Source organism: Carettochelys insculpta, chromosome 3, assembly GCF_033958435.1.
Source record: "Carettochelys insculpta isolate YL-2023 chromosome 3, ASM3395843v1, whole genome shotgun sequence".
Classification (NCBI taxonomy): Eukaryota; Metazoa; Chordata; order Testudines; family Carettochelyidae; genus Carettochelys; species Carettochelys insculpta.
This window is the reverse complement of record NC_134139.1, coordinates 55986050-56011755: the sequence shown is the minus strand read 5'-3', so window position 1 is coordinate 56011755 and position 25706 is coordinate 55986050. Positions and strand designations below refer to the sequence as shown.

Sequence of the window (25706 nt, the reverse complement as noted above, 5' to 3'; positions counted from 1 at the left end):
GTCTATAAACAGTAACAAGCAGTCTCCTGCTGTGGTAAAACTGCCTCCTCTTTCAGTGGTGTGTTTTATTTTATGAAGTGAGTCAATTAGAATCAATCCATCCCCAGAACAGTTTGCCATCTCTCCTTTGGTACTTTCCTTGTAGCTTTATTTTCTGAGGCATCAACCACAGGCCTCCTCCCAAAATTTCAGTACCCAACTAGCTGCTGATGTTTTTATTTATAAGAAAGGTGTGGGGGTGGGGAATTCCAAACAATTCATCTATTTTATTTCTATTTCCCCTCCTTCCATTGCATACACACCCAAAACACTGCAGTGCTCTGAGCTACAGAAAAATCAACATGTGTCATTTTAATTTTTTTTCAGTCTATAGCTTATTTTCAAATGCTGTTAGACAATCACATTCTCAAAAGCTAACATCCAATTACACGAATGCAGGCTCTGCACTCAGAATCCTGAATGCTGGTTTGATTAATTTGGCTGGTTTGTTTATAATTAACAAATGAGGTCTTAAAACTTAAACAAAAAGTGTCCAGGCTCCATTATGTTCCTCAGATTTTCTCTCCCCAACTAACACATTTGTATTGATTTGACTTTACTGATATGCGATCAAGCTTTCATGTTGTCATCTTTGGCACAAGCAGCTCTACCTGTCCCCCTCCCCCGTCATGTACAAAGCTGCGTGGAAGAGCCTTAAAAAGACAGGTCTCTCACTTCATTACTTTCAACACATCAAGTCTGCCCACACCTCCCCTTCATAATAGCTTCTTACTGATCTCTCTTTATAAAGGGGGTATCAAACTGTGACAAGCCCTTTTCCTCGCCTCCCCCGTCCAAACCTTATGTACGTGGGTCATAAACAGATGTTGGTCCGTCTCCCATGAGCACAAAACGTTCTATTTTAGGGCATCAAGTCTCCCAGCACCATTATCTCCCCGGCTCACCACTGCACCAAGCCTGCCCCCTCCCCACTTCTGACTCCTCTCTCTCTTTATTGATGTGCAATTCAGCTAAATTAATTTTAAATCATCATCATAATATCAGGGCGGCTGCAAGGCAGCGGAGGGGCCCTCGTTCTCTGCCTCTCTTCTATTCCTTCTGAAAGGGAAGGCGGGGGTGTCATGGCACCCGGTAGCGGGGAAGGGGTGGCAAAATGGGCTGGCCGGGTAGGCCCCCTGCCCGATGGCGGAGGAGGGGTCGATATCCCCTCCGAAGCTCGGGCACTTACTTGAGGCCCAGCCCGTGGAGGTGCTGCCCGATGAGCCGGATCACGTCTTCATCCGACTGCGAGAGCCGTTTCTTCTTCTTCAGGGCGCTGCCGCCGCCGCCTCCCCCCAGCTCCGCGGCGGCCGAGCCGGGCCCCCCGGCGGCCGGGACCCCGTTGTTGACGCTCAGGCCGCTGGGGCTGCCGCCGCCGAGGCCGCCGCTGCTGTTGGCCGCGGAGGGCAGCAGCCCGTTGGCGTGAGCCAACTGCTCCCCGGCGGCCGAGCCCGACGAGGCCTCGCCGTTCTGGGCGCCCAAGCAGCCCAGCTCCGGGCCCGCCGGCCCCTGCGGCGGCGGCTGCTGCTGCTGCTGGCCCCCTCCTGCCCCGTTGGCCTGCATGACGCTGCCGCTGCTGCTGCTGCCGCCGCCTCTGAGCGGGGCGGCAGGGGGGGCGAGCCCGGCGGGGAGCGAGGGGGACTGGGACGAGGTGAGGCCTGCTCTGGCCGCGGAAGCCCCGGACTCGCCTGCTCCCTCCGCCGCCGCCGGGGAGGCCCGGGCTTTCTTCCGCGGGGGCGGGGAGGCGCCGCCGGTGTCCGAGTCGGAGGAGGAGGAAGCGGAGGCCAGAGTTTCCTCGCCGAGAGCGGCCGTGGTGGGAAGCCGGGGGGGCGAGGAGGGGAGGCGGGGGGCGAGGGGAGGAGGAGCGGGGCCCTGTCCCCCCCGGGGTCCCGGAGGCAGCGCCGCCGCCCGCTCGGGGCTCCCTCTTGTTATTGCTGCAGCCGCCGCTGCCGGGAGCCGCCGCCCGGCCGCCCCAGGCGCCCGGCCTGCTCCGCGCCGCTGGGTTTGTCACTTCTCTGCCCAGCTGCAGCCTAATGGAGTCCGGGCCGGGACGTCACAGGAAATTCCTATACTGCCCCCTACACCCACTTCCGCCGCCCGGAGCGGGGTATGGAGCCTATAGGGGCAGGGGGCAGAGGGGAGCGGGGCTTCCCCCAGCTTGGGCAGCTCCAGGCCACAGGGGGAGGGCACAGACCCGGAGGGGCTCAGCCATACACCTGTCTAGCTGCCTCCCACTCAGCCGTGTGGTAGCTAACACACCTCTGTGTACACACTTACGTGCATGTGTCCTGAGCTGTACTGCAGAGGGACACACTTAGGTGTGTGTGGGCGTGTGTAAATATATGTGCCTCCACACACACCAACATACCTATATGGTCAAAGAACCATAAGGTTCTTCTTAAGAGGTTTCTAGGTGATCATTCAAAAGTTAAATCTCAGAATTAAAGGGCAACCCTAATTCATCCCCCTTGTGCCTATGCATGATTAGGGGGTAACCTTTAATTACATGACCCCACAATATATTTTTCCACAGAAGCATATTTCAGTCAGTGCCTAGTATAGACAGTGCTCTCCTAATGAGCAGCTAATCAATATTTTGTTTTCTTCTTGTTATATAATAACATACTAGTCAAATTCTGCTCTGAATGCAGAATTATTAATTTTTCCCTGGGCTTTGCTATGGAGATCATAATGTTTACAAAACTCCATGTGTTTATCTTCCCTATATCTCTGTGATGTGAGAGGATATTATTATTCCCATTTTGCAGATGATAATCTGAGACACAGAGAGGAAAATTTAAAATGTTTCCATTAAGTTTGGATTGACGAACAGATATGTAAGAGGTGAGTCTACAGACTACATGATATTACACAGTACTTTATGTATTCAAAGCACAGTGCCCAGGTCATTAACTTCAGTTCTATCTGTGGCTGCTAGGCAATTCTGCACATCTGGCATCAGGTTTTCAAGTTGAGAACACCCAGGATATGAGGAATGTAAGAGAAGTGACCACATCTGAAAACATTAGTTTCAAGTGACTTGGCTACCATCAGATAGGAAGTCCTAGCAGAGGCAGGGATGGGCCTCAGTTCTTTCAGCTGTTTTAACCGCAGTAATGTCCTTTGTTTTTCTTCAGTCACTTATCTCATTCTCTCCATGTCCATTAGGGGCACATCTTCATGTGCAGATGCTGGACGACTTCTTGGTGTGCCAGAGGATGTCCTGGCTGGTAATACCAGACTTAGAGAGTCCCCAGAGTTACGATGAGAGGAGCTGGGTGGTACCTGTTACACTTGGTCAGCATGAGATGGCCATTCTATATATCTCCTGTTGTGTGCGCCCCTAAGTGAGGACAGCTTTATCTCCTGCTTCTCCCACTTTCCTTAAGCAGGTGTAATAGGAGGGTACTGTCTGCCAATCCCTCACTCTAGGCTTCTGGATCTTGTCATCAGGCTCCTGCCTTGTGAGCCACCCAGCTCACCCCTGACATGGCACCTGAGCTGGTGGCACAATATCCAACTGGTCCACTTCTGAAATACATCTGGAAAAGTTCTGTAGGTACTCATGCTGTATTCTGTTCTCTTACTCACCCTTGTGTTCCACCCCAACCAGAGTTCCTTCTAATTTGTTCCATACATAGGAGGAATAAATTTTGTTATGTGCACCATAACATCTGCCCTCCCCCATCCACCTGCAGTGCCCAGCCAGACTAGAGTACCCCTGCCTGTGGCGCATCAGGGACCTGGGCTGCTCTGGTCCAGCTGGAGCTTCCCTGCCCACGGTGCTGCCATGGGGGTTGGGGCACTTCTGTTCAGCTGGAGCAGCCTGGGTCCACAGCACGTGATGCTCCAGACGGATTTGAGCAGCCCCAGTTCCCAGCACTTCCAGCCCAGCTAGAACTGCCCTTGTATGCAGCAGGAGGGCAGCTCCTCAGCCTGGCTAGGTTGGAGTCGCCTTCCCAATGTTTCCCCCCCAACTTCCTCACAGGCTGCCACAGATGGGGGCTGCTTCAACCATAATAGAGTGTCCCCACCTGGAACATCATACTGCCTGTACTGGGCATGGGGCTGCTTCAGCCCCTACCAGTTAACCGGAAGTTGTAAGCCATTAACATCCCTACAAGGCACATGGGGATGTGCACCACTAGTAGAAACACATGCTGTTGGCTGTGGGCGCTCTGCTTATCAGATAAGTGGCACCTGAATCTCTTCTGTGCAGCCGCCCAAGCACTTAAGTTACAGGTAATACTGAGCAAGTGGCAGGACCTGTTGCCACTGAAAGAGGGAGAGGAACCCTGGTGGGCCAGCCTCCATCCATTCTGGTTCCACAGCCTATTTGGGGATATTAGTTGGTAACACCTTCAGAGGGCTCTGAGCAGAGGCATGTACCTGGTATGTTCCATGCACCCCTCTGTTACGTATCCTTCCTGTGACAAGAAGACACTAGTACATATCTATGTAGGCAGTATCAGGTGGCAGCCCTTGTAGGTCTTCCAGAATCTCTTACCAAGATTATAGCTGCATTTATCCCTGCACTTCCTGATCTATGCACAGCCCATCCATGGTGCCACAACGTAATAAGATGCCCTCATTTATCTTTTGGTGTAAAAATATAATTAGGAAGGCCAAAAAAGAATTTGAAGAACAGCTAGCCGAAGAGTCAAAAAGTAGTAGCAAAAAAAAAATGTTAAGTACAGCAGAAGCAGGAAGCCTGCTAAACAACGAGTGGGGCAACTGGGTGATCAAGATGCCAAAGGAACGCTCAAGGATGGTGATAAAGCCACTGCAGAGAAACTAAATGATTTCTTTGCATCAGTCTTCACGGCTGAGGGTGTGAGGGAGATTCCCATACCTGAGCAATTCTTTTCAGGTAACAAATTTGATGAACAAACTGAGGTGTCATTAGAAGAGGTTTTGGAACAAATTGATAAACTAAATAATAATAAATCACCAGGACCAGCTGGCATTCACCCAAGAGTTCTGAGGGAACTCAAATGTGAAATTGCAGAACTACTAACTATAGTTTGTAACCTGTCATTTAAATCCACTTCTGTTCCAGATGACTGGAGGATAGCTAATGTGACACCAATCTTTAAAAAGGACTCCAGAGGTGATCCTGGCAACTACAAGCCAGTCAGTCGGACTTCAGTACTGAGCAAACTAGTTGAAACTCTAGTAAAGAATAGAACTGTCAGACACATTGGTGAACATAATTTGTTGGGGAAGAGTCAACATGGCTTTTGTAAAGGAAAGTCGTGCCTCGCCAATCTATTCAAATTTTTGAAAGGGCCAACCAACATGTGAACAAGGGGATCCTGTGGGTATAGTGTACTTAGATTTTCAGAAAGCCTTTGACAAGGTCCCTCACCAAAGGCTCTTAAGCAAAGTTCACTGTCATGGGATAAGAGGGAAGGTCCTCTCTTGGATTGGTAACTGGTTAAAAGATTGGAAACAAAGTGTAGGAAAAAATGGTCAGTTTTCAGAATGGAGAGAGGTAAATAGTGGTTTCCCCCAGGGGTCTGTACTGGGACTAGTCCTATTCAACAGATTTATAAACAGTCTGGAAAAAGGGATAGACAGTGAAGTGGCAAAATTTGCAGGTGACACAAAACTACTCAAAATAGTTAAGTCCCAACCAGACTGTGAAGAGCTACAAAAGGATCTTCATAAATTGGGTGAGTGGGCAACAAAATGGCAGATAAAATTCAGTGTTGATAAATGCAAAGTAATTCACATTGGAAAATATAATCTCAACTATACATATAAAATGATGAGGTCCGACTTAGCTGTTACTATTCAAGAAAGAGATCTTGGAGTCATTGAGGATATTTCTCTGAAAATATTCACTCGATGTGCAGCGGCAGTCAAAAAAGCTAACAAAATGTTTGGAATCATTAAGAAAGGATTAGATAATGGCTGTGTCTACACGTGCACGCTGCTTCGAAGTAGCGGCACTAACTTCGAAATAGTGCCCGTCGCGGCTACACACGTCGGGCGCTATTTCGAAGTTAACTTCGACGTTAGGCGGCGAGACGTCGAAGTCGCTAACCTCATGAGGGGATCGGAATAGCGCCCTACTTCGACGTTCAACTTCGAACTAGGGACCGTGTAGACGATCCGTGTCCCGCAACGTCGAAATTGCCGGGTCCTCCATGGCGGCCATCAGCTGGGGGGTTGAGAGATGCTCTCTCTCCAGCCCCTGCGGGGCTCTATGGTCACCGTGGGCAGCAGCCCTTAGCCCAGGGCTTCTGGCTGCTGCTGCGGCAGCTGGGGATCCATGCTGCAGGCACAGGGTCTGCAACTAGTTGTCGGCTCTGTGTATCTTGCGCTGTTTAGTGAAAGTGTGTCTGGGAGGGGCCCTTTAAGGGAGTGACTAACCTCATGGGTTAGGGTGTGCTACTTTGGCGTGTAGACGTACCCTCGCAGCGCCTATTTCGATGTGGTGCCGCGCAACGTCGAAGTTGAACATCGACGTTGCCAGCCTTGGAGGACGTGTAGACGTTATTCATCGAAATAGCCTATTTCGATGTTGCTACACATGTAGACGTAGCCAATAAGACAGAAAATGTCTTGTTACTGTTATATAAATCCACGATACATCCACATCTGGAATACTGTATGCAAATGTGATCGCCCCATCTCAAAAAAGGTATGTTGGAATTGGAAAAGGTTCAGAAAAGGGCAACAAAAATGATTGAGGGTATGGAATGTCTGCCATTCAAGGACAGATTAATAAGACTGGCACTTTTTAGCTTGGAATAAAGACAGTTAAGGGGGGATATGATAGAGGTTTTTAAAATCATGACTGGTGTGGAGACAGTAAATAAGGAAATGTTATTTATGCCTTCTCACAACATATGAACTAGAGGACACCAAATGAAATTCATCGGCAGCAGGTTTAAAACAAACAATAGGAAATTTTTTCGCACAACGCACAGTTAGCCTGTGGAACTCCTTGCTGGAGGATGTTGTGAAGGTTAAGACTATAGCAGAGTTTAAAAAAGAACTAGATGAATTCATGGAGGATAGATCCATCAATGGCTATTAGCCAGGATGGGCATGGAGGGTGTTCCTAGCCCCTGTTTGCTAGAAGCTGGAAATGGGTGACAGAGAATGGATCACTTGATGATTACCTGTTCTGTTCATTCCCTCTGGGGCACCTGGCATTGGCCACTGTTGGAAGACAGGATACTGGGCTTGATGGGCCTATGGTCTGACCCAGTATGCCTGTTCTAATGTTCTTTTTGGCCAATGTGACCATCCACTACACCAGAAGGTGGAAGCTGGGTGTGGCAAGGGGTACTCTGCATCCGCGGCTCTGTTTCCATTCCCTTTATCAAACATATTCAGGTACAGTTCCTAACTGAGTGGTGTCTACAGACTCTTTAGACACATTTGTGGAGTGGTGGGCACAATCCAAGGTTCTCTGCTCTTTGTCACCCTCTGGTTGTCTCATTTTTAACCTTTGACTTAACAACTTTACCTTTTAACCTGTTCCTGTATTATCTTTCATTGTCCCAAGTACTCAACTGTGAGTCAGACTTGATGGTTCCTCCTGCTCAGTTGAGGAGATGGGCCTTAAGTTTTGGGCAGGCCTAGAATCCACCTACCTCAATACTAGTAAATAGTCCACATCTGTCACAGGCACATCTGCATGTGTAGATGATGGAGTCCCCCATGGTGTGCTGGAGGATGAGCCTGGGTGATGCCAGCAGAATCTTAGACCTCTGGACTACAATCAGAGGGAATGAGTGGACCCTGAGGTGCTTAGACAGTGCATGAGGTTGACTACTCTGTTCATCTGCTATGCTGTGCTTCAAGAGCTGAAGGGTTTGGTCACCTATCTTGAGCAGGTTCTGCTGGAGGGTGCTGCTTGTCAGTCTCTCAGCCCCAGCCCTCCAGCTCTCATCATGAGGACTCTGCACAGAAGCCTGCACCACCCAGATACCTCTGATGCATCTCCTGAGCTGGTTGAACACTATCTAGCAGCCTCTTCTCCAAACCATGCCCCAAGAATAATCTACAGGCATGTGCTTCATAACATCCACTTCCTTGCCTTCGTGTCCAGATCCAGCACTAAGTGGTGGGATGTGCTGTCACTGGAGGAGTTTGGAGAGACCCAGCAGGCCAGGCTGTGGGCCAGCCTGTATGCCATCCTGATCCATGATGCGCTGGGGATCTCACTCGTTGGCAGCTCCTTCATGGACACATGAACTTGGGCATATGATTGGCCCTTCTGCAGCGGAAGGAGACTGACACCCTTTCTTCATAGGCTGTGTCAGCTGTTGCCCTCTTTCAGCTACTAGAGAACCTCCTGGTAAGTTTCTGGATGCATTTACCACATCACCTTTTTACAGATGCACACTCTAAGAGCCAGTCCTACAGGCGGGCAAGCCAGGCAGTTGCCCAGGGCCAACACTTTCAAGGGGCCACCAAAAAGCCCCATGCTGCCCATGCTCCCGGACGGCCCCCCACTCTCAGGCCAGACCCTGCCATGCTGACCACTCCCAGGCAGGCGCTCTGCTCCCAGGCAGCCTCTGCTGGGGGCTTCAATTGGCTAGGACTAGTCTTGCACACCCTATATATGGCCTCACAAAATGTCAAGACCTTCTCATCAAACTCCTCCTAATACTGGCCAGTATGACCATCCACTGGACCAGGAGGAAAAAGCTCAACTCACAAGGTAGGGTGGAGGGAAGAAGTGCACTAAAACTGTGGGACCTGGTTTTGTTCTTTCATTTATCATGTCCCCAGGCACAAATCCTCTGGGAGCATCCACTGGTTTCTTAGACTCCTTTGAGTAACAGTAGGTGCTGTTTGGAGTTCTCTACTTGACGTCCCCTCTGGATTCTTTGTTTTGGCCTATGGACTCTCACTCCCATTCCACTTTTCTCATTTGTTGCTGGGCTCTGTAGTCCGCACAGGAAAGGGTGAGCCTTTAGTTTTGGGAAGGCCTAGATCCACCTGTCTCAATACCTTCTATGCCTTTGAAGCCGTGTCTACACGTGCACGCTACTTTGAAGTAGCAGCACGAACTTCGAAATAGTGCCTGTCACGGCTACACGTGTTGGGCGCTATTTCAATGTTAACATCGACGTTAGGCGGCGAGACGTCGAAGCCGCTAACCCCATGAGGGGATGGGAATAGTGCCGTACTTCGATGTTCAACGTCGAAGTAGGGAACGTGTAGTCGTTGCGCGTCCCACAACTTCGAAATTGCAGGGTCCTCCATGGCGGCCATCAGCTGAGGGGTTCAGAGACGCTCTCTCCAGCCCCTCAGCTCAATGGTGGCCGCGTGGAGCGGCCCCTTAAAGGTCCCCACCCCGTCCCTTTCTGTGCAGGAAGCTGAGAGAGCGTGCAGGCAGCAGCAATAACGCGGCTCGCCTGCACGCTCTTCTTCAGCCACCCAGACCCCCAAAGGACCTCATGGCCGCCCGGCAGCCCCCCCAGCGCCCTCAGGGAACCCCCCCGAAGGGGAACCAGGGTAGCCAGGGCAGGAGCCAGGCCGGGAAGCGGCAGCGGGGCCCCTCCTGGACGGAGGCCGAGCTTCGGGACCTGCTGGGGCTCTGGAGCGAGGAGGAGGTGCTCCAGGTAATGGGGAGCAAGAGGCAGAACGCGGATGCGTTCGCTCAGCTGGCCAAGGGCCTGGCCGCCCGGGGTCACCCTGCCCGCACTCCGGACCATGTCTGGAGTAAAGTGAAGGAGCTGTGGCAGGGTTACACCCGGGCCCGGGATGCGGCCAGCCAATCTGGGGCCGCCCCCGTCACTTGCCCCTTTTACAGGGAGCTCAGGGACATCCTGGGCCCCCGGCACACCTCCTCCCCTCCAGCCACGCTTGACACCTCGGCTGAGGAGCCCCAGCAGGCCCCGGAGCTGGAGTCCGCCCTGGAGGCAAGCCCCGCACCCCGGGGGCCCCCCCTGGCGCCCACCCCCGGGGCACCGGAGCAGGAGGAGGAGGAGGAGGAGGGGGACTCCTCCTCCACCGACACCAGGCTCCAGATCCTCCTGCCATCCCGGAACAGCAGCCGGGCGTCCGCCCCCCGGGTGTCCCCCGACCGTGGAAGTGGACCTACAGGTATGTACCCCCCCGGTGTACACCGCCGGGGTTGAGGGGTGGGGGTAATAGATATGTGGCCAGGGCCCTCCACATGCCCAGATGACCATGGCCCCAAGGACAGCAGTGGCATGTCCCTCACAGGAGTGCATCAGCCCCTGCCCCCCCCCCCAGCACGACAGTGCCATGCCCCATCCCCGGGGCAGGGGGGAGCGGAACCTCTAGGGTCCCCTGGGAGGAGGGGGTGGGACGCCCAGCAGCAGCAGCAGCATGTGATGGAGTGGGGGGAGTGCAAATGCGAGACTCAGGCTAGATGTGAGCAACAAGCTGAATAGCTCCCAGTGGCTAAGGATGATCCTGGGGCTACAACTGGCAGGTTACACCTCTGCCCTGAACAAAGAGGAGGGAGGAGCCGAGCTGGGTTTGAATGGGGGGCTGCAGTTAGAGCCTAGGGGAAGGGAGAGCTAGAAGGCTGCCTGCCTGAGAAGGGGGAAAGCTACACCCCAGAGGGGCACCCCTCGGGGTCTTCTCCCCAGGATGGGTTGGGAGGACCGTCTCTGACTGCTGTACTGTCGCTTCTGGGAGAAACTGGGCATCTGTTGCCTAAGAAACCTCTCCTGTCAGACCTGCTGAGTGAAGTGAGAGTCACTCCCGCCAGGGGACGGGGTGCAGTGCAGGGGGACCCTTGAACCCCATCACAGCAGCATCTCCCGGGGACGGGGATGGGGAACCTGCAGCACAGGGGTGGGGGGACAAGGGCCACAGCTCGGGGCCCACACTAATGGCTGTCTCCACTCTTCTTCCCCCCTCCTGTGTTCCGCAGCTGCACCATCGGAGGGACCGGAGAGCGCTGGCGAGGCTTCAGTGGTCCCGGAATCCCCTCCGGGGCCATCACTCCAGGCCAGCCCCTCGGTGGAGGACCGACCGGCCCAACAGCGGACAAGACGGCGGACCCAGCAGCAGCAGCCGCCGGCGACGGACCCCCAGCTTCTGGCCCTCCACTGCCGGCAGGTGGAGGTCACGGAGCAGCGGCTGCGGGTGGAGCAAGGCCGCCTCCACCTGCAGGAGCGGGCGCTGGCCTGGCGCCAAGAGGCATGGGGGGCCTACATGGAGACATTCAAACACATAGCAGATTACCTGGCCCCCCATGCTGCGCTGGCCGCCACTGCACTCGCCCTGCCTGCTCCACCCGCTGCGCCACCCGTTGCTCCTGTCGCCGTGCCGTCCGCCGTCGCCCCGCCACCCGCCACCGAGGGCCATTCCACCAAGGGAGACCTGGGGCCAGCTGACACTCACCGGCCGTATCTTCCGGTCCACCCGGCCCCCAGCCAGCCCCGGCCAGGGCTGCGGCCGAGGCGGGGATCCCGGCTTCCCACCCCCAGTGCTGGACTATAGGGGTGTGGGGCCCAGGACATGCCCCCCCCGTATATATTCCCCCCACTGTTTTGTTGTTCGGCCTTGTATATAGTTTGTATTTATTTATTTGTGACCCCCATTTTCACAGTCTGATCCTTCCCCCCCATGTAAATAGTTCTCCCCTTCCTTGTTATCTCTGTTTTTTTTGTTAATATATACATACATATATAATATTAAGTTACTTAGAAGTTCCTTTAGTTATTATTAGTAAGAAAAGAGTTGCAGTAAAGAAGTTTGATTTCACAAACAAGTGTCTGCTTTTATTTGTCCAAGAAAAGTGGGGGGGGTGTGCTGTTGGGTGCTCCGTGGTGTGGGCGTAGGGGCAGGGAGTGTTGTGGAGGATGGGGGGGTGCAGTGGGGGGCCTGGCAGAGTTCACCCCACAGCCTCATCGAAGTGGGCCCACAGGGCCTCCTGGACCCGGGTCCCTTCGGGGTCCACCTGGCGACTGGGGGCAGCGGGTGGCTGCACATCGGCCCTGCCAGCCTCCACAGCCCAGCCCTGAAAGAAGGCCTCCCCCTTGCTCTCCACCGGATTGTGTAGGGTGCAGCAGGCACCCACAATCTGGGGGATGTTGGTGGGGCCCGCATCCAGGTGGGTGAGGAGACATCTCCAGCGCCCTTTGAGGTGGCCAAATGAGCGCTCCACCACCTGGCGCGCGTGGTTCAGGCACTGGTTGAAGCTCTCCTGGCTGGCAGAGAGATGGCCTGTGTATGGGTGCATGAGCCAGGGCCGGAGCAGGTATGCCGCATCTGCAATGACGCAGAGGGGCATGGTGGTGTCCCCCACAGGGATCTCCCGCTGAGGGATGTAGGTCCCCGCCTCCAGCCGGCGGCACAGGCCCGAGTTCCAGAAAACCTGGGCGTCGTGGGTGCTGCCAGGCCAGCCCACATAAATGTCCTGGAAACGGCCCCGGCTGTCTACCAAGGCCTGGAGGACCACTGAGTGGTAGCCCTTCCAGTTGATGTAGCATCCTCCACTGTGCTCCGGGGTGCGGATGGGAATGTGAGTCCCATCCAGAGCCCTGAAGCAATTGGGGAAGCCCAGGGTGGCAAAGGTTGCAATGGTGGCATCTGGGTCCCCCAGCCTCACGAGCCTGTGGAGGAGCAAGGCGTTGATGGCGTGGACGACCTGCAGGGGAAGCACATGGGAGAGCACCAATGAGGGGTGAGCAGGGTGTGCGTGGCCCTGCCTTGCCAGGGCCCCCCTCCCCACCCCTCCCCTCCCCTGCCCTGCCCTGCCAGGGTTGCCTCCCCCCCTCCCCCTGTGGGTCCTCTTACCTCCATGAGGACAGCCCCGACGGTGGCCTTGCTGACGCCAAACTGCTGTCCCACGGATCGGTACCTGTCTGGAGTGGCCAGCTTCCAGACAGCGATGCCGACCCGCTTCTCCACAGGAAGGGCACGCCGCATGGCGGTGTCCTGGTGCCTGAGTGCGGGGGTGAGCCACTGGCATAGCTCCATAAATGTCTGCCGGCTCATGCGAAAGTTCCTGAGCCAGCAGTCGTCGTCCCACTCCCCAAGCACCAGCCGCTCCCACCAGTCGGTGCTGGTGGGGTAGCTCCACAGCCGGTGGCGTATGAGGCGGCAGGGGGGTCGGGGTGCTGCAGGGTTGGGGGTTGCGTCCTCCTCCCCTGCGGGTATCTCCTCCTCTGTGGCAAGGAGGTGCTCAGCTGCCTCCTGCATGGCATGGAGCAGGGCGAGCACTGCTCCTGCAGGGGCAGCTGGGTGGACCTCTGGCTGCTGCTGCTGCTGCTGGGGGTCCATCATGACTGCGTCGCTCGAGGTGTGCATGCCTATGGCTCTGCAAACCGCGTGCTGTGCAGGCTGAGCGTGTCTGGGAGGGGCCCTTTAAGGGAGCGGCTAGCTGTTGCCCCGGAAGCGCTAGTCCACCCTGTGACCCTGTCTGCAGCTGTGCCTGGCACCCTTATTTCGATGTGTGCTACTTTGGCGTGTAGACGTTCCCTCGCTGCGCCTATTTCGATGTGGTGCTGCGCAACGTCGATGTTGAACATCAACGTTTCCAGCCCTGGAGGACGTGTAGACGTTATTCATCGAAATAGCCTATTTCAATGTCGCTACATCGAAATAAGCTACTTTGATGTAGGCTTCACGTGTAGACGTAGCTTAAGAGGAAAATAGACCCATGAGACAGAGTATACCACACCCTCTGAGTCTGCTGCTGGGATACAGCCTATTAGGGCCCAACAGCCTACTCTAAGAATTGCTGCAGGGCCAGAGGATGTTCAGTTTCCTGCTAGAGCTGTGGGAGTGTGAATGGTTTGTGACTTCCTGATAATAATACAAAACCTTGGATAGGGCAGTACGGCCAGAAGTCAGAGAGAGTGAGAAGGAGCCGTGAGCTGGTTGCTGGGAGTCATTGGGAAGGGTGAAGATGGTAGTGGAATTAGAGAAGATGTGCAACATAATTGGGACACAGCAGATGGCTGCAATCTAAAGGGTCTCTGGGCTGGGACCTGGAGTAGTGGGTATGTCTGGGACTCCCCACCCTCGATTAGCTAGTGAAGAGAAACCGAACTATAGTGGCCCAGCTAGAGAGCTGTAGCCAGGAAGCCCAAAGAGGGTGAAGACATAGTCTCCAGGGAGGGAGCCCTGAGGCAACTGCTGTAGCTTAGAACAGGGGCAATCTGAGAGCAAGTGTGCAGACGTGTGCACTCAGCCAAGTGATGCTCACAAGGGCTGAGTGCACCCTGTTACAGTCCATTTCCTACAACTGATTGCCTGCTGACCAGCTGGGCTTACAGGACAGTACCTCACCTTTATAAAAGGGATACAGCTGAATTTAGTTGTTGGCAGAGACTCTGCAGAATAAGAAGTTCGCTGTAATTTGGATGAAGAGTTTGTAAGTTTGAGTTTTACTTTAAAAAGGACTTAATAAGTTGAGGTGCAGAACAGTGGCACTGGAACAAGTTTTGGAATGGGGGTGCTAGGCTGCACTAGCTTTTAGCTTTGTCCATGCCCCTTAACACATCCTAGAGCTGGGGCTGGCAACTAGGTGGGACCCTGATGTCAGCAGCAGAGCCTCCAGGGCTGTCAGCTGAGCAGGACCCTGGGCCAACAGCTAAGTGGGAGCCCTCACTGGCAGTGATGCCTCCAGGCAGCAATAGACTCAATGGCTGGGACCACAGATGGCAGGAGTGCAGAACCAATGGATGGGGCCCTGCGTGGCATGGGTACATGGCCAGAATGCCCAAAACCTGGGGAGTTCTGCAGTACCCACTGCACCCCTACTTTCTATACTGATGGCTCAGAAGGGAAAAGTTTTGAATATCTAGAATGTGGCCTTCTTAAGTAGTGGAGGGTATGGTATGGGAAGAAGCAGTTTTCAGCAGAGCCATGGACACTGCAAGACAGATGTGCCCTTTGACATCTTCCTACTTGTGGAACAAATGATGCACAAGTGCTACAGGTGATGATCCTCTTTACTACACAGTGATGATTCGTACCCAGACCAAGTCCAGCCTGTGCCCTGAATGAACCACGTGTTCTGTAGAAAAAATAGAATATGAATATATATTCAAACTGTATCTTGGTGCTTAGCACCAAAAGGCCAAATTAAAGTTAAATAAAGGCAATCCTGAGTGTTTCATTTCTTAACTCTTGAGTGCTTGATTTTGCAATCTTAATAACGTTCTTTTAACATGGCTATTTCATCTATAACATTGCTGTTTTACACTGAGCTACAGATCAAACTATCACTGTGATGCCGATAAAAATGGACTCAGTCAGTCAGTCAGTAAATTTTTACTAAAGTAGTACATGCCACTCTCTTAATCTTGTTGACGTCTTCTCTTGCATAGATGTGCAGCTGGGGTGGATTACAGTGTATGTTGCCAGTAAAGACTACATCTGAAAGTGTTCCTATGCAAACAGTCTATGCATGTTTGGATAGTTCAAGGAAATGTATTGATGTCCTTGCCCCACTGAACACCTTGCCTCTGATGTTTGTAGTTCAAAACTTTGTGCACCTGTGCAATAAAAATTGAATAACTCATTACTTACTGTAAATTGCCCCTGTTATATTATATATTGTGTTTTCTTTTTTTATTGGTAAGTTCACCATGAGTGCCGCAGAACAGTCACCAGCTGATATAGCCAAAAATGTTGTTATATTAGATAAGAAGGAACTGGAGCCAGGGCACTTTATTTCTGCTGGGAGGAAAGGGGATAGATAAAAGGATTGGACTGTGGAGGGGGCTGGAAATAAGAGTGAATTGTAGGCAAACTATAGATTGGTTGTTTGAAGGGAAAGTCTATATTTCACTAGACCCTGGGGATAGAAGGTTGTAAGTGCTATTTCCTGACCTCTGAGCTGATTGGTGTTTCCAAAGAATCATATTATGGAAATTGGTATCTTGACAGCATATGGACCCCTTTCCACTGAGGGAAAAGACATTGGCAACCCTGTAAGTGCACATGTGTGGATTTTGGGAGACTGCTGGATCACTAGGGTATAGAAGCAGGTTGCAGGCAAGCAAAGGAGTACAACATGACATAGGGAGTGCTGATTACAGACTCATTTGGGTTGAAGAGATGACCAGCACTGCCATGTTTTGGCCACTCTACAGTGTCTAATGGGTGATTTAGGTGATTCAGGAGTCTGTGATCTACTGTACACTTTGGTGATTCATTTGGGAAGAAATTATCTGGGCCTTATTACTGGGGCTGGGCCACAAGCAAAGGCTGGTGGGATCAAGTCAACATGCAGACATGGGATGAGCAGCAGTGGCTCCAGAACTTTCACAAGACGCAGCTGATGTTCCTGGGGCTTTGTGAACAGCTTGTCTCAGCCCTCTAGCATCAGGGTAGACACACAAAGGAGTCCATGCTACTACAGAAGCAGGCTGCCAGAGTTATCTGGAAGCTGGCTTATGCCAAACTCTCACAGATCCCCGTAGAGCCAGTTAATAATAAAATGTAAACATGTAAGAGGTAGAAATAGCATCTGGTTTTGAGAGAATAGGCTTTACAAATTGTGCTAGAGCCATTGATGGGACTCCTATGCCCACTGTTTGTCCACCACTAGGAGCATGTGAATACATAAAACAAAAAGGATACTGCTCATTATTCAGGCCTTAATCAACCATGGGAGGTAAGTTCATGGACACTAACGTGGGATATAGTGGCAAGAACCATGATGACGGGTTTTTCTGGAGACTGGAATTTAACCTTCATGGACAAGCTAGTGTGTTAGTTTTGCCCAAAGACATTGTTAAAAAGGTAGTCACCATCCTCACTGTTATTCTGGGGACCTTGCTTACCCACTTTTTGCCCCGGCCTATGAAACTTGATTCTAATCTCCAAGAACCTATCATGGAACAAGATAATACCACAGACTTGTGTTTAGCTGCAGCAGCATTACAGCACAACATCTAGCTGGTGAAGAACGAAACAGCCAGTGCACTGACTAGGGTGCCCTGAACTCTTTTTATTGGTCTGAGTGGCTTCTAGTGGGCAATGACCAATAGCGGGTAAGCTATGCTAATTTAGTTACAAGATCTGGACAGCTAGTTCCTTACAAGACATGGGAAAAGAGGTTGAACTATACATTTAGTACCTGGGGGCTGAAGATTGAATGTGTCTTTGGCAGACTGCAGTCCTGATGTCAATGCTTACAGAACTGTTTGGATGCCAATGTCACTAACGCATTATGTGTTATTGTTGCCTGCTTTGTCCTCACAGATGTTGTGCAGAGCACAAGTGAGCTCTTTCACCAGCAATGGGATCAAGATATTGAATCATAGAATCATAGAATCATAGAACACTAGGACCGGAAGGGGCCTCGAGAGGCCATTGAGTCCAGTCCCCTGCCCCGATGGCAGGACCGACCACTATCTACACCATCCCTGATAGATATCTATCTAATCTGTTCTTAAATATCTCCAGCGAGGGAGATTGCACAACCTCCCTTGGCAACTTATTCCAGTACTTGACCACCCTGACAGTTAGGAACTTTTTCCTAATGTCCAACCTAAACTTCCCTTGCTGCAGTTTAAGTCCATTGCCTCTTGTTCTCTCCTCAGAGGCCAAGAAGAACAAGTTTTCTCCTTCCTCCTTATGACACCCTTTAAGATATCTGAAAACTGCTATCATGTCCCCCCTCAATCTTCTTTTTTCCAAGCTAAACAAGCCCAATTCTTTCAGCCTTTCTTCATAAGTCATGTTCTCCAGACCTTTTATCATTCTAGTTGCTCTTCTCTGGACCTTCTCTAATTTCTCCACATCTTTCTTGAATTGGGGTGCCCAGAACTGGACACAATATTCCAGCTGAGGTCTAACCAGCACAGAGTAGAGCAGTAGAATGATTTCTCGTGTCTTGTTCACAACACACCTGCTAATGCATCCCAGAATCATGCTGGACTTCTAGAGAGATGCACTTTCTGGATGTGTGTGCCAGCCATTAGAGACAGGATCCGTATATGCAACAAAAATCAGGGATGCTTTGTGCACCCACATAATGGATTTTCCTGGTCCAATGTGTGAGAGGAATGACGTAACAGAGAATAAAGTAGTATTTGTAATTTGTGACACAGTCAGACTGTGGGTGTAGGCCAGATTGAAAGGGAGGGTTTTATGAACTTACACAATTCATTGTGTCTGATCAGATCATGTACCTCATCATATAGTTTGATTCACTGTGAGAGTATGTGTGAAAAATGTTATCCACTTCATAAACACTGGCCACATTCTTTGGACACACAGTTTAACTGTATGACGCTTTGAAATTAAATGAATGGTTTATGCGTATTATTTAAACTTGGCATGTACTTCAAAGCCCAGCTTATAGATTATTGTGAGGCAGTTCCTCTGAAGTAAATGCAATAAACCACAATGACACCTTTCTTAAGGAATACTTTATTTACAAACAGTCATGTAATAGAAGTTCACAATGTTAAAAACCTGATAGGGAGACCAGCTGCTAGCAAAACTTACAATGGAACAAACAGTGTGAAACCCAGTGAGCATTAGTTGTGAGGAAATGCAATGCACAGCAGTATAAAACACTCATGGTCTAGTCAATGCCACCCAAAAACTGTAACTATTTCTGGGAGTCCACTGCCTCTCTGGGCGGTCTAGTGTGTCTGATAATGATGGGCCGCTGCTGGACTGCAGGAGGTACATCCCATGAGTTCAGTTGCTTGTGGCACAGCCCACACAGCCCCAATGTTGTGCAAAAGGTATATGAGCTCTAGAATGTGCTAGCACTGAGAGGATTCAGTGCATGGTGTTGGTGCATGAGGTGCAGCTGAAGTTTGCAGATTTGCTATTCCAAGCAGAATTAATTCTGATGTATTCTATCTTATCCCCTCAGACTGCATTCTTGCTCCAAAAACTGCTGCCAAACTCTCTTCATGCTTTTCAGCCCCTCGGTGTCTTTTTCTGGAATTCCAGCTAAGGGTTGCCTTCCACAGGATCTTACTTGTTGCTTCATCTAGGATCTACTTCCTCCATGCCCCACTACATAGACGTTGGTATCCAAAGGCTCCTGGTTGCCTGTACGTGTGATGCAGAAGTTGAAGAGCTGGCCAAGGCAAGTGACATAACACATTATTATCTGAGCACAAGGAAAAAAAAACCCACAGCATCTACTGCACAGGGCGGGGCAGAGGAGCTGCAGTAACTCAAGGGGAAAAGATGCTGTTTTCATGTGGAACAAGCATAAAACCCAATGATATAATTTTTCTTTGCTCAGACAATCCTGTGAGCTTCAGTCAGCAGCAACAGACATCATTGGAAGATGCACTTTACAAACTGAATTCAAATTATTTATAAATCTCTACCAACATATCCTGGTGTTGCCTGGGGCAGAAGGGCGTTTAGTTTCACTATGCTTTACTACCTGTGTTTTTGCTATCCTCCACCAAAGCAACAAGTGCAGAACATTAGCATTCTGGAGATTCTTGACTGGTACCTTCTGCTCCCTGTGAGTGAGGGCCAGCCGTTCATCTGGAAATGTTTGTACAGCACAGACAGAAAGCTTCAGGGAAATGCTTGCAGTGGAGGAGGTATGGGGGCTGGGTACAGTAGTAGGGAATGGGCAAAAGTGGAGTGTGGGTAAATCCAGTGGGTAAATCCAGTGAATGGGTCAAGGAAATAGGGAGAGAGAGAGAGAGAAGAGCAGAACACAGGTTCCCTTCCCAAAATGGGTGATGGTTAGAGGCCTAACACTTGAATTTGGTGCCATCAAGGGTTAAAAGAATGACTCAGAAGTGCAGTTTTCTCAGGAACTGTGACCATAAGCACCAGGATTTGTGTGAGTGTGTGTGTGCATGTGTGTGTTTCTTTTTTTGTAAAATGGGGATTTTTTTCTTTTTTTGTAAAATGCTGATTTTGGTGGTTTTGTTTATTTTCAGGGGGCTTGCTCAAGGGACCCCAGACCTGGACCACTAACCCAGTCCTGCACCCCCAAAGAGACCTAGCAGATCTAAAGATTTAAAGACAATCCAAGTGAGTATGCAGATTGTTGAGCACATAGGAGAGTATACCTTTAAACAGAAAGCAACTTTACCTTTATTGGAACTGGCACTCTGCTATAACACCTTTATACACATGCATACACTCAGACTTCCTCAAAATATCCCTGCTGGTTAGAGAACAAATATATCAGATTCCTGTCCAAAAGATAACTGACAAAGATAAATGCAACTGAAAATGGATTTCCAGAGAAAAGAGTTGGGCAACATTAACAAGAGCTGTCACAACCTCTCCAGCTATGGCATATGTACAAACAGAGAGAATACATGATGGTTCGGAATAAATATTTGTGTGAATACTAGTGGCTACTCAGCCAAACATATATTCTATGTATTCACATAGCTCATAGAAAAATATTTAAGAAACGCAAGATGAAACTAATTCTGATGTTCCTCCACTGTTGATGCTTTTCAGTCACCATTAAGGCTTTTCAGACTGAAAAGAAAACTAGAACTAATACACATAATAATATGCCAGTAGAAAAAAATGCAAAATAGAATACTTTGGAGTTGTGACTTTTTATGTGTCAAAGACAGCTATCCTGCGTGCTTGCAGCTAGCCCTGTAATGTCTCTTATACAGATAGGAAACTCTGAATTTCCCCTTTTTAAAAAACTATACAGCTCTCACTTGTAGGCCTATAAGGCCAAAAAAATCTACCCTTCTCATCACTTGTGCAGGGCTGAATATTGCCTCTCTGGGTTAGTAAATTCTTTTGCGTATTTATATGGATGTGGGATTCTACGTATCGCCAGTATGTGAAGGAATGCCTACCAATGTTTCAAAACAAAAAGGCAGTAAAGTAGCACTTTAAAGACTAACAAAATAATTTATTAGGTGAGCTTTCGTAAGAGACCCACTTCTTCAGACCATAGCCAGACCAGAAAAGACTCAATATTTAAGGCACAGAGAACCAGAAATAGTAATCAAGGTTGACAAATCAGAAAAAAAAATTATTAAGGGGAGCAAATCAGAGAGTAGAGGGGCGGGGGGGAGTCAAGAATTAGATTAAGCCAAGTGTGCAAAAGAGCCCCTATAATGACCCAGAAAATTCACATCCCAGTTCAAACCACATGTTAATGTGTCAAATTTGAATATAAAAGAGAGTTCAGCAGCCTCTCTTTCAAGACTACTGTGAAAGTTTCTCTTCAGTAAGATGCAGACTTTTAAGTCATTAACAGAATGGCCCACTCTGTTAAAATGTTGGCTGACCGGTTTGTGGATCAGGAATGTTTTTATGTCTGTTTTGTGCCCATTAACTCTTTGTCTAAGAGAGTCTGAAGTCTGCCCAATATACAAAACATCTGGGCATTGTTGGCACATGAGGGCATATATGACGTTAGTTGAGGAACATGAGAACGTGCCCGTGATTCTGTGAATAACCTGGTTAGGTCCAGTGATGGTATCTGCAGAATAGATATGTGGACAAAGCTGGCAGCAGGCTTTGTTGCAAGGAAAGTTCCAGGAGTGGTGTTCCTGCGGTACAGACTGTGGCTGTTGGTGAGAATCCTCATAAGCTTTTTTGGGCCTATCTTGGAGTAGCTGGTCTCTGGGTATTTGTCTGGCCATGTTGATTTGTTTTTTTATTTCTCCTGGTGGGTAGTTCAGGTTTCTGAATATTTGGTAAAGATCTTGTAGTTTTCGGTCTCTGTCAGTAGGAGACATACATACGGTCAGTAGTGAACCATAACTATCCAGTTACGTGGACTCCCTCCTCAAACCCTATGCCACCAACACTCCCAGCTATCTCCGAGATACTACTGACTTCCTGAGGAAATTACAAAACGTCGGAAAATTCCTGACAACACCATCCTTGCCACAATGGATGTAGAGGCTCTATACACTAATATTCCACACAAAGACGGATTACAAGCAATCAGGAATACCATCCCTGATGTCACCACAGCCAATATGGTGCCTGACCGCTGTAACTTTGTTCTCACCTACAATTATTGCCGATTTAGGTACAATTATACCTCCAGATTAGTGGAACTGCTATGGGCACCCGCATGACCCCAAAATATGCTAATATATTTACGGCTGACCTGGAACAACAATTCCTCAGCTCTCGTCCCCTATTACACCTCCTCTACTTAAGATACATTGATGACATCTTTATGATTTGGACCCATGGTATAGCGACTCTAGAAGAATTCCACAGAGACTTTAACAATCTGCACCCCACCATCAACTTATGCCTCGATTACTCCACGCAAGAGAAACATTTCCTGGACATTACAGTACAAATCAAGGATGGCCTGATTGGTACCACACACTACCAGAAACCCACTGATCACTATACTTACCTACACACTTGTAGCTTCCGTCTTGCACACATACATAGACCCATTGTTTACAGTCAAGCCCTTAGGTACAATTGCATTTGCTCTGATCCTATTGACAGAGACCAAAAACTACAAGATCTTAACCAAATCTTCATAAAAGTGAATTACCCACCAGGAGAAATAAAAAAACAAATCAACAGGGCCAGACAAATACCCAGAGACCAGCTACTCCAAGAAAGGCCCAAAAAAGCCAAGAACAGAGCACCGCTGGTCATTACCTACAGCCCTCAACTCAAAACACTGCAACACATTATTAAAGACCAGCAACCTATCCTTAATCAGGATGCCACACTCCAGAAGGCCCTAGGTGACAGGCTTGTTCTCTCCTACAGACAACCTCCCAAACTTATGAGGATTCTCACCAACAGCCACAGTCTATACCGCAGGAATACCACTCCTGGAACTTTTCCTTGCAACAAAGCCTGCTGCCAGCTTTGTCCGCATATCTATTCTGCAGATACCATCTGTAATGGAGTGCGGGGAGTGCATGTGTGAGTCAGGCTGGATGTCTGAGGCAAGCAGCAGCTCCCAGTGCCTAAGGATGACCCTGGGGCTACAACTGGCAGGTAACACATCTGCCTGAACAAAGAGGAGGGAGGAGCTGAGCTGGGTTTTGAATCAGGGGCGGCAGTTAGAGGCGAGGAAAAGGGAGAGCTGGAAGGCAGCCAGCCTGAGGAGGGGGAAAGCTACACCCCAGAGGGGCACCCCTCGTGGTCTTCTCCCCAGGACGGGTTGGAAGGACTGTCTCTGGCTGCTGTACTGTTGCTTCTGTGAGAAACTGGGCTTCTGTTGCCTAATAAACCTTGTGTTGTACCTGCTGAGTGAGAGTCACTCCTGCCAGCGGACGGGGTGCAGTGCAGGGGGACCCCTGAACCCCATCACACCATCACTGGACCTAACTAGGTTATTCACAGAATCACGGGCACATTCTCATGTTCCTCAACTAACATCATATAAGCCATCATGTGCCAACAATGCCCAGATGCTTTGTATATTGGGCAGACTTCAGACTCTCTTAGACAAAGAGTTAATGGGCACAAAACAGACATAAAAACATTCCTGATCCACAGACTGGTCAGCCAACATTTTAAAGGAGTGGGCCATTCTGTTAATGACTTAAAAGTCTGCATCTTAGTGGAAAGGAATTTTCACAATAGTCTTGAAAGAGAGGCTGCTGAACTCTCTTTTATATTCAAATTTGACGCATTAACACGTGGTTTGAACTGGGATGTGAATTTTCTGGTTCATTGTAGGGGCTCTCCTGCATACTTGGCTTAAACTAATTCTTGACTCCCCACCCCCGCCCCTCTACTCTTTGATTTGCTCACCTTGATCATTTTTTTTTCTGTTTTGTCAACCTTGATTACTATTTTTGGTTCTCTGTGCCTTAAATATTGAGTCTCTTCTGGTCTGGCTATGGTCTCAAGAAGTGGGTCTGTCTTACGAAAGCTCACCTAATAAATTATTGTGTTGGTCTTTAAAGTGCTGCTTTACTGCTTTTTTGTTTTGATAGCATATAGACTAGCACAGCTTTCTCTCTGTTACTTATCAATGTTTGTAATTTTGTGAGTATACAGAACAGTAGGACTGTACTTAAATTGTGCCGAAGGAAAGGACTCACAGTTATCAAAAAGGACCTTGCTAAGCAGGGGCTTGACTTTCAGTGCTTTATGAAGAGGGGCTGAAGAAATGTTATTTTAGTCGGGGGGTTGCATACTCTCCTTTGGCTGGACTGATTTGACCTGCTCCCTCCCTATTCAAAGATGAGAGCCAAATAGGCATTGTTAAGAGCTTTTTTCTTATGTTAATTGTGTTAAGAGTTGTGTTTCTTCTATCCCCACAGAACAGAAAAGCAGTCCTGTAGAGAACTGAAATCAATTGAGACTGATGGGCAGAAATTACAGCCCAGACGCAAATGACGATGGACACACTGGTGGTGGTATAGAGATGTGAGGCATGTCCAGGAGGGTGGTGGTAGAGAGCAGTGAGCAGGCAGAGGGCAAGAGACCAGCAGAGTGAATAAGACACCTCTTTACCTCCCTGCACCTCAGAAAGGAGGTGAACCCTGCAAATGTACCTTGGAACTCTGGGTCTGCACTGACCAAAGCCAGCAACTGTGAGTGAGGTGCAGAAAAGGGTTGGGCATGCGAAGGAGACATTTAGATTGCTGGACTTAGGAACCCAAAAAGAAAATAACACTGTCCCACTTCCTTGGAGTGGGACTTTTACTCATGGTTAATGTTTATGAACCTCATTTCTGATGTTTTCCCAAATTAATTCCAAGTTACTGCCCTCCCTTTTATTAAAAGCTTCTTTTCTCTGCTCGGACTCTGTGCTTGCAAGTGGGGAAGTCTTGCTTCTCAGAGGTGACCAGGGATAATGTGTAAATTTCCTAGGTTACTGGGTGGGTGCTTGAGCTGATTCTGTTTTGGACTGATATAAAGGAACCCCTGGAAATTGAACCTGTCTCTGGCTGCTGCTGGCTTCTCCTGGCAGAAGGGTTACACATATTAAAGCAAAAAATCAAAAAGTAAAATTTCTCTCTCTCTCTCTCTCGTGTGTATGTGGTAAATGGTGACTGACTGAAGCTACTCAGGGGCTTGGAATATTGGAGTAAGTTTCAGTGAGATCAATTAGTGTGTAGAATGCCAGTGAAGTGGTCGAAGGTGCATGATAAATTAAGTTGTGTGCGTGCAAGCTCACTTCTTTTCCCCACCCATACCTCATGGGAAGCAAACAAAAACTGAGGAGACTGTGAAAAGAAAAAGGAGTATTTTAAAATGAGGGCATTTTCCAGTTTCCCTACTAAATGAATACTTGGAAATATACATTTGTACATTTGTAGTCTCCAAGAGATGAAATGTGGACTGTGAACAAACATAACTTTTGAAAGGCTTGTCTTTTTCCAAAAAGCAGTTTTCAAGCAAACTACTGTGTTTGTGTGATCCCATCAGTTGTTACAAGGTAACAGCATTGCACTTGGTCAATACTTGGGGCTGTCAATACATGTCATACCTTCATCTGTCATTATTAATGCAATGCCCCAGGTAGTTAAAGAGGGCACTGTAGTCTCTTTTGGATGAGACATTACATTGTGGGCTTGACCACTTCTTTTCACTAAAGATCCTATGATGCTTCTTACAAAATCAGGGATGTCTGAATTTGGCCAGAACTCTAAAATTAATTTAGGGTGTAGATGGCATGTAATTACCCAATCTAAATAACCTCTGCAATTTAAATTGGCTACAGTATTTCTCTTACTTCCTTCCATTAGACTGTTGTGTAATGCTGCCTATGGTGATAAACAGGCGTTGGATTTCATCACGCAGATGTTTGCACCTGAGAGTGCAGGATGTCACTG

General features: G+C 49.3%; 2 protein-coding genes and 1 long non-coding RNA gene across 5 annotated transcripts in view; 2 read left to right on the top strand and 1 right to left on the bottom strand.

The window, feature by feature from the left end:
* Window positions 1-2030, bottom strand: part of WDR26 (WD repeat domain 26) — a 42323-nt gene extending 40293 nt beyond the window's left edge. For 2 of the 3 annotated variants that reach the window (XM_074989896.1, XM_074989897.1), the window contains exon 1: window positions 1229-2030. In XM_074989896.1, the coding sequence (XP_074845997.1) occupies window positions 1229-1602 (374 nt within the window). In that variant the 5' untranslated portion in view covers window positions 1603-2030. The remainder of the gene's footprint in view (window positions 1-1228) is intronic. The other variant, XR_012644954.1, reaches the window with a different exon arrangement.
* LOC142011062 (uncharacterized) lies at window positions 1770-24802 on the top strand. Its single transcript, XR_012644956.1, has 5 exons — window positions 1770-1852; window positions 2808-2883; window positions 18839-19057; window positions 19881-19974; window positions 24189-24802. It is a non-coding gene; the product is annotated as an uncharacterized LOC142011062 (long non-coding RNA).
* On the top strand, window positions 9444-11608 carry LOC142010288 (uncharacterized). Its single transcript, XM_074988593.1, has 2 exons — window positions 9444-10113; window positions 10916-11608. The coding sequence occupies exons 1-2, from the start codon at window positions 9465-9467 to the stop codon at window positions 11485-11487; spliced, it is 1221 nt and encodes a 406-aa protein (XP_074844694.1). The 5' UTR covers window positions 9444-9464; the 3' UTR covers window positions 11488-11608.
* Window positions 24803-25706: the final 904 nt, after the last annotated feature.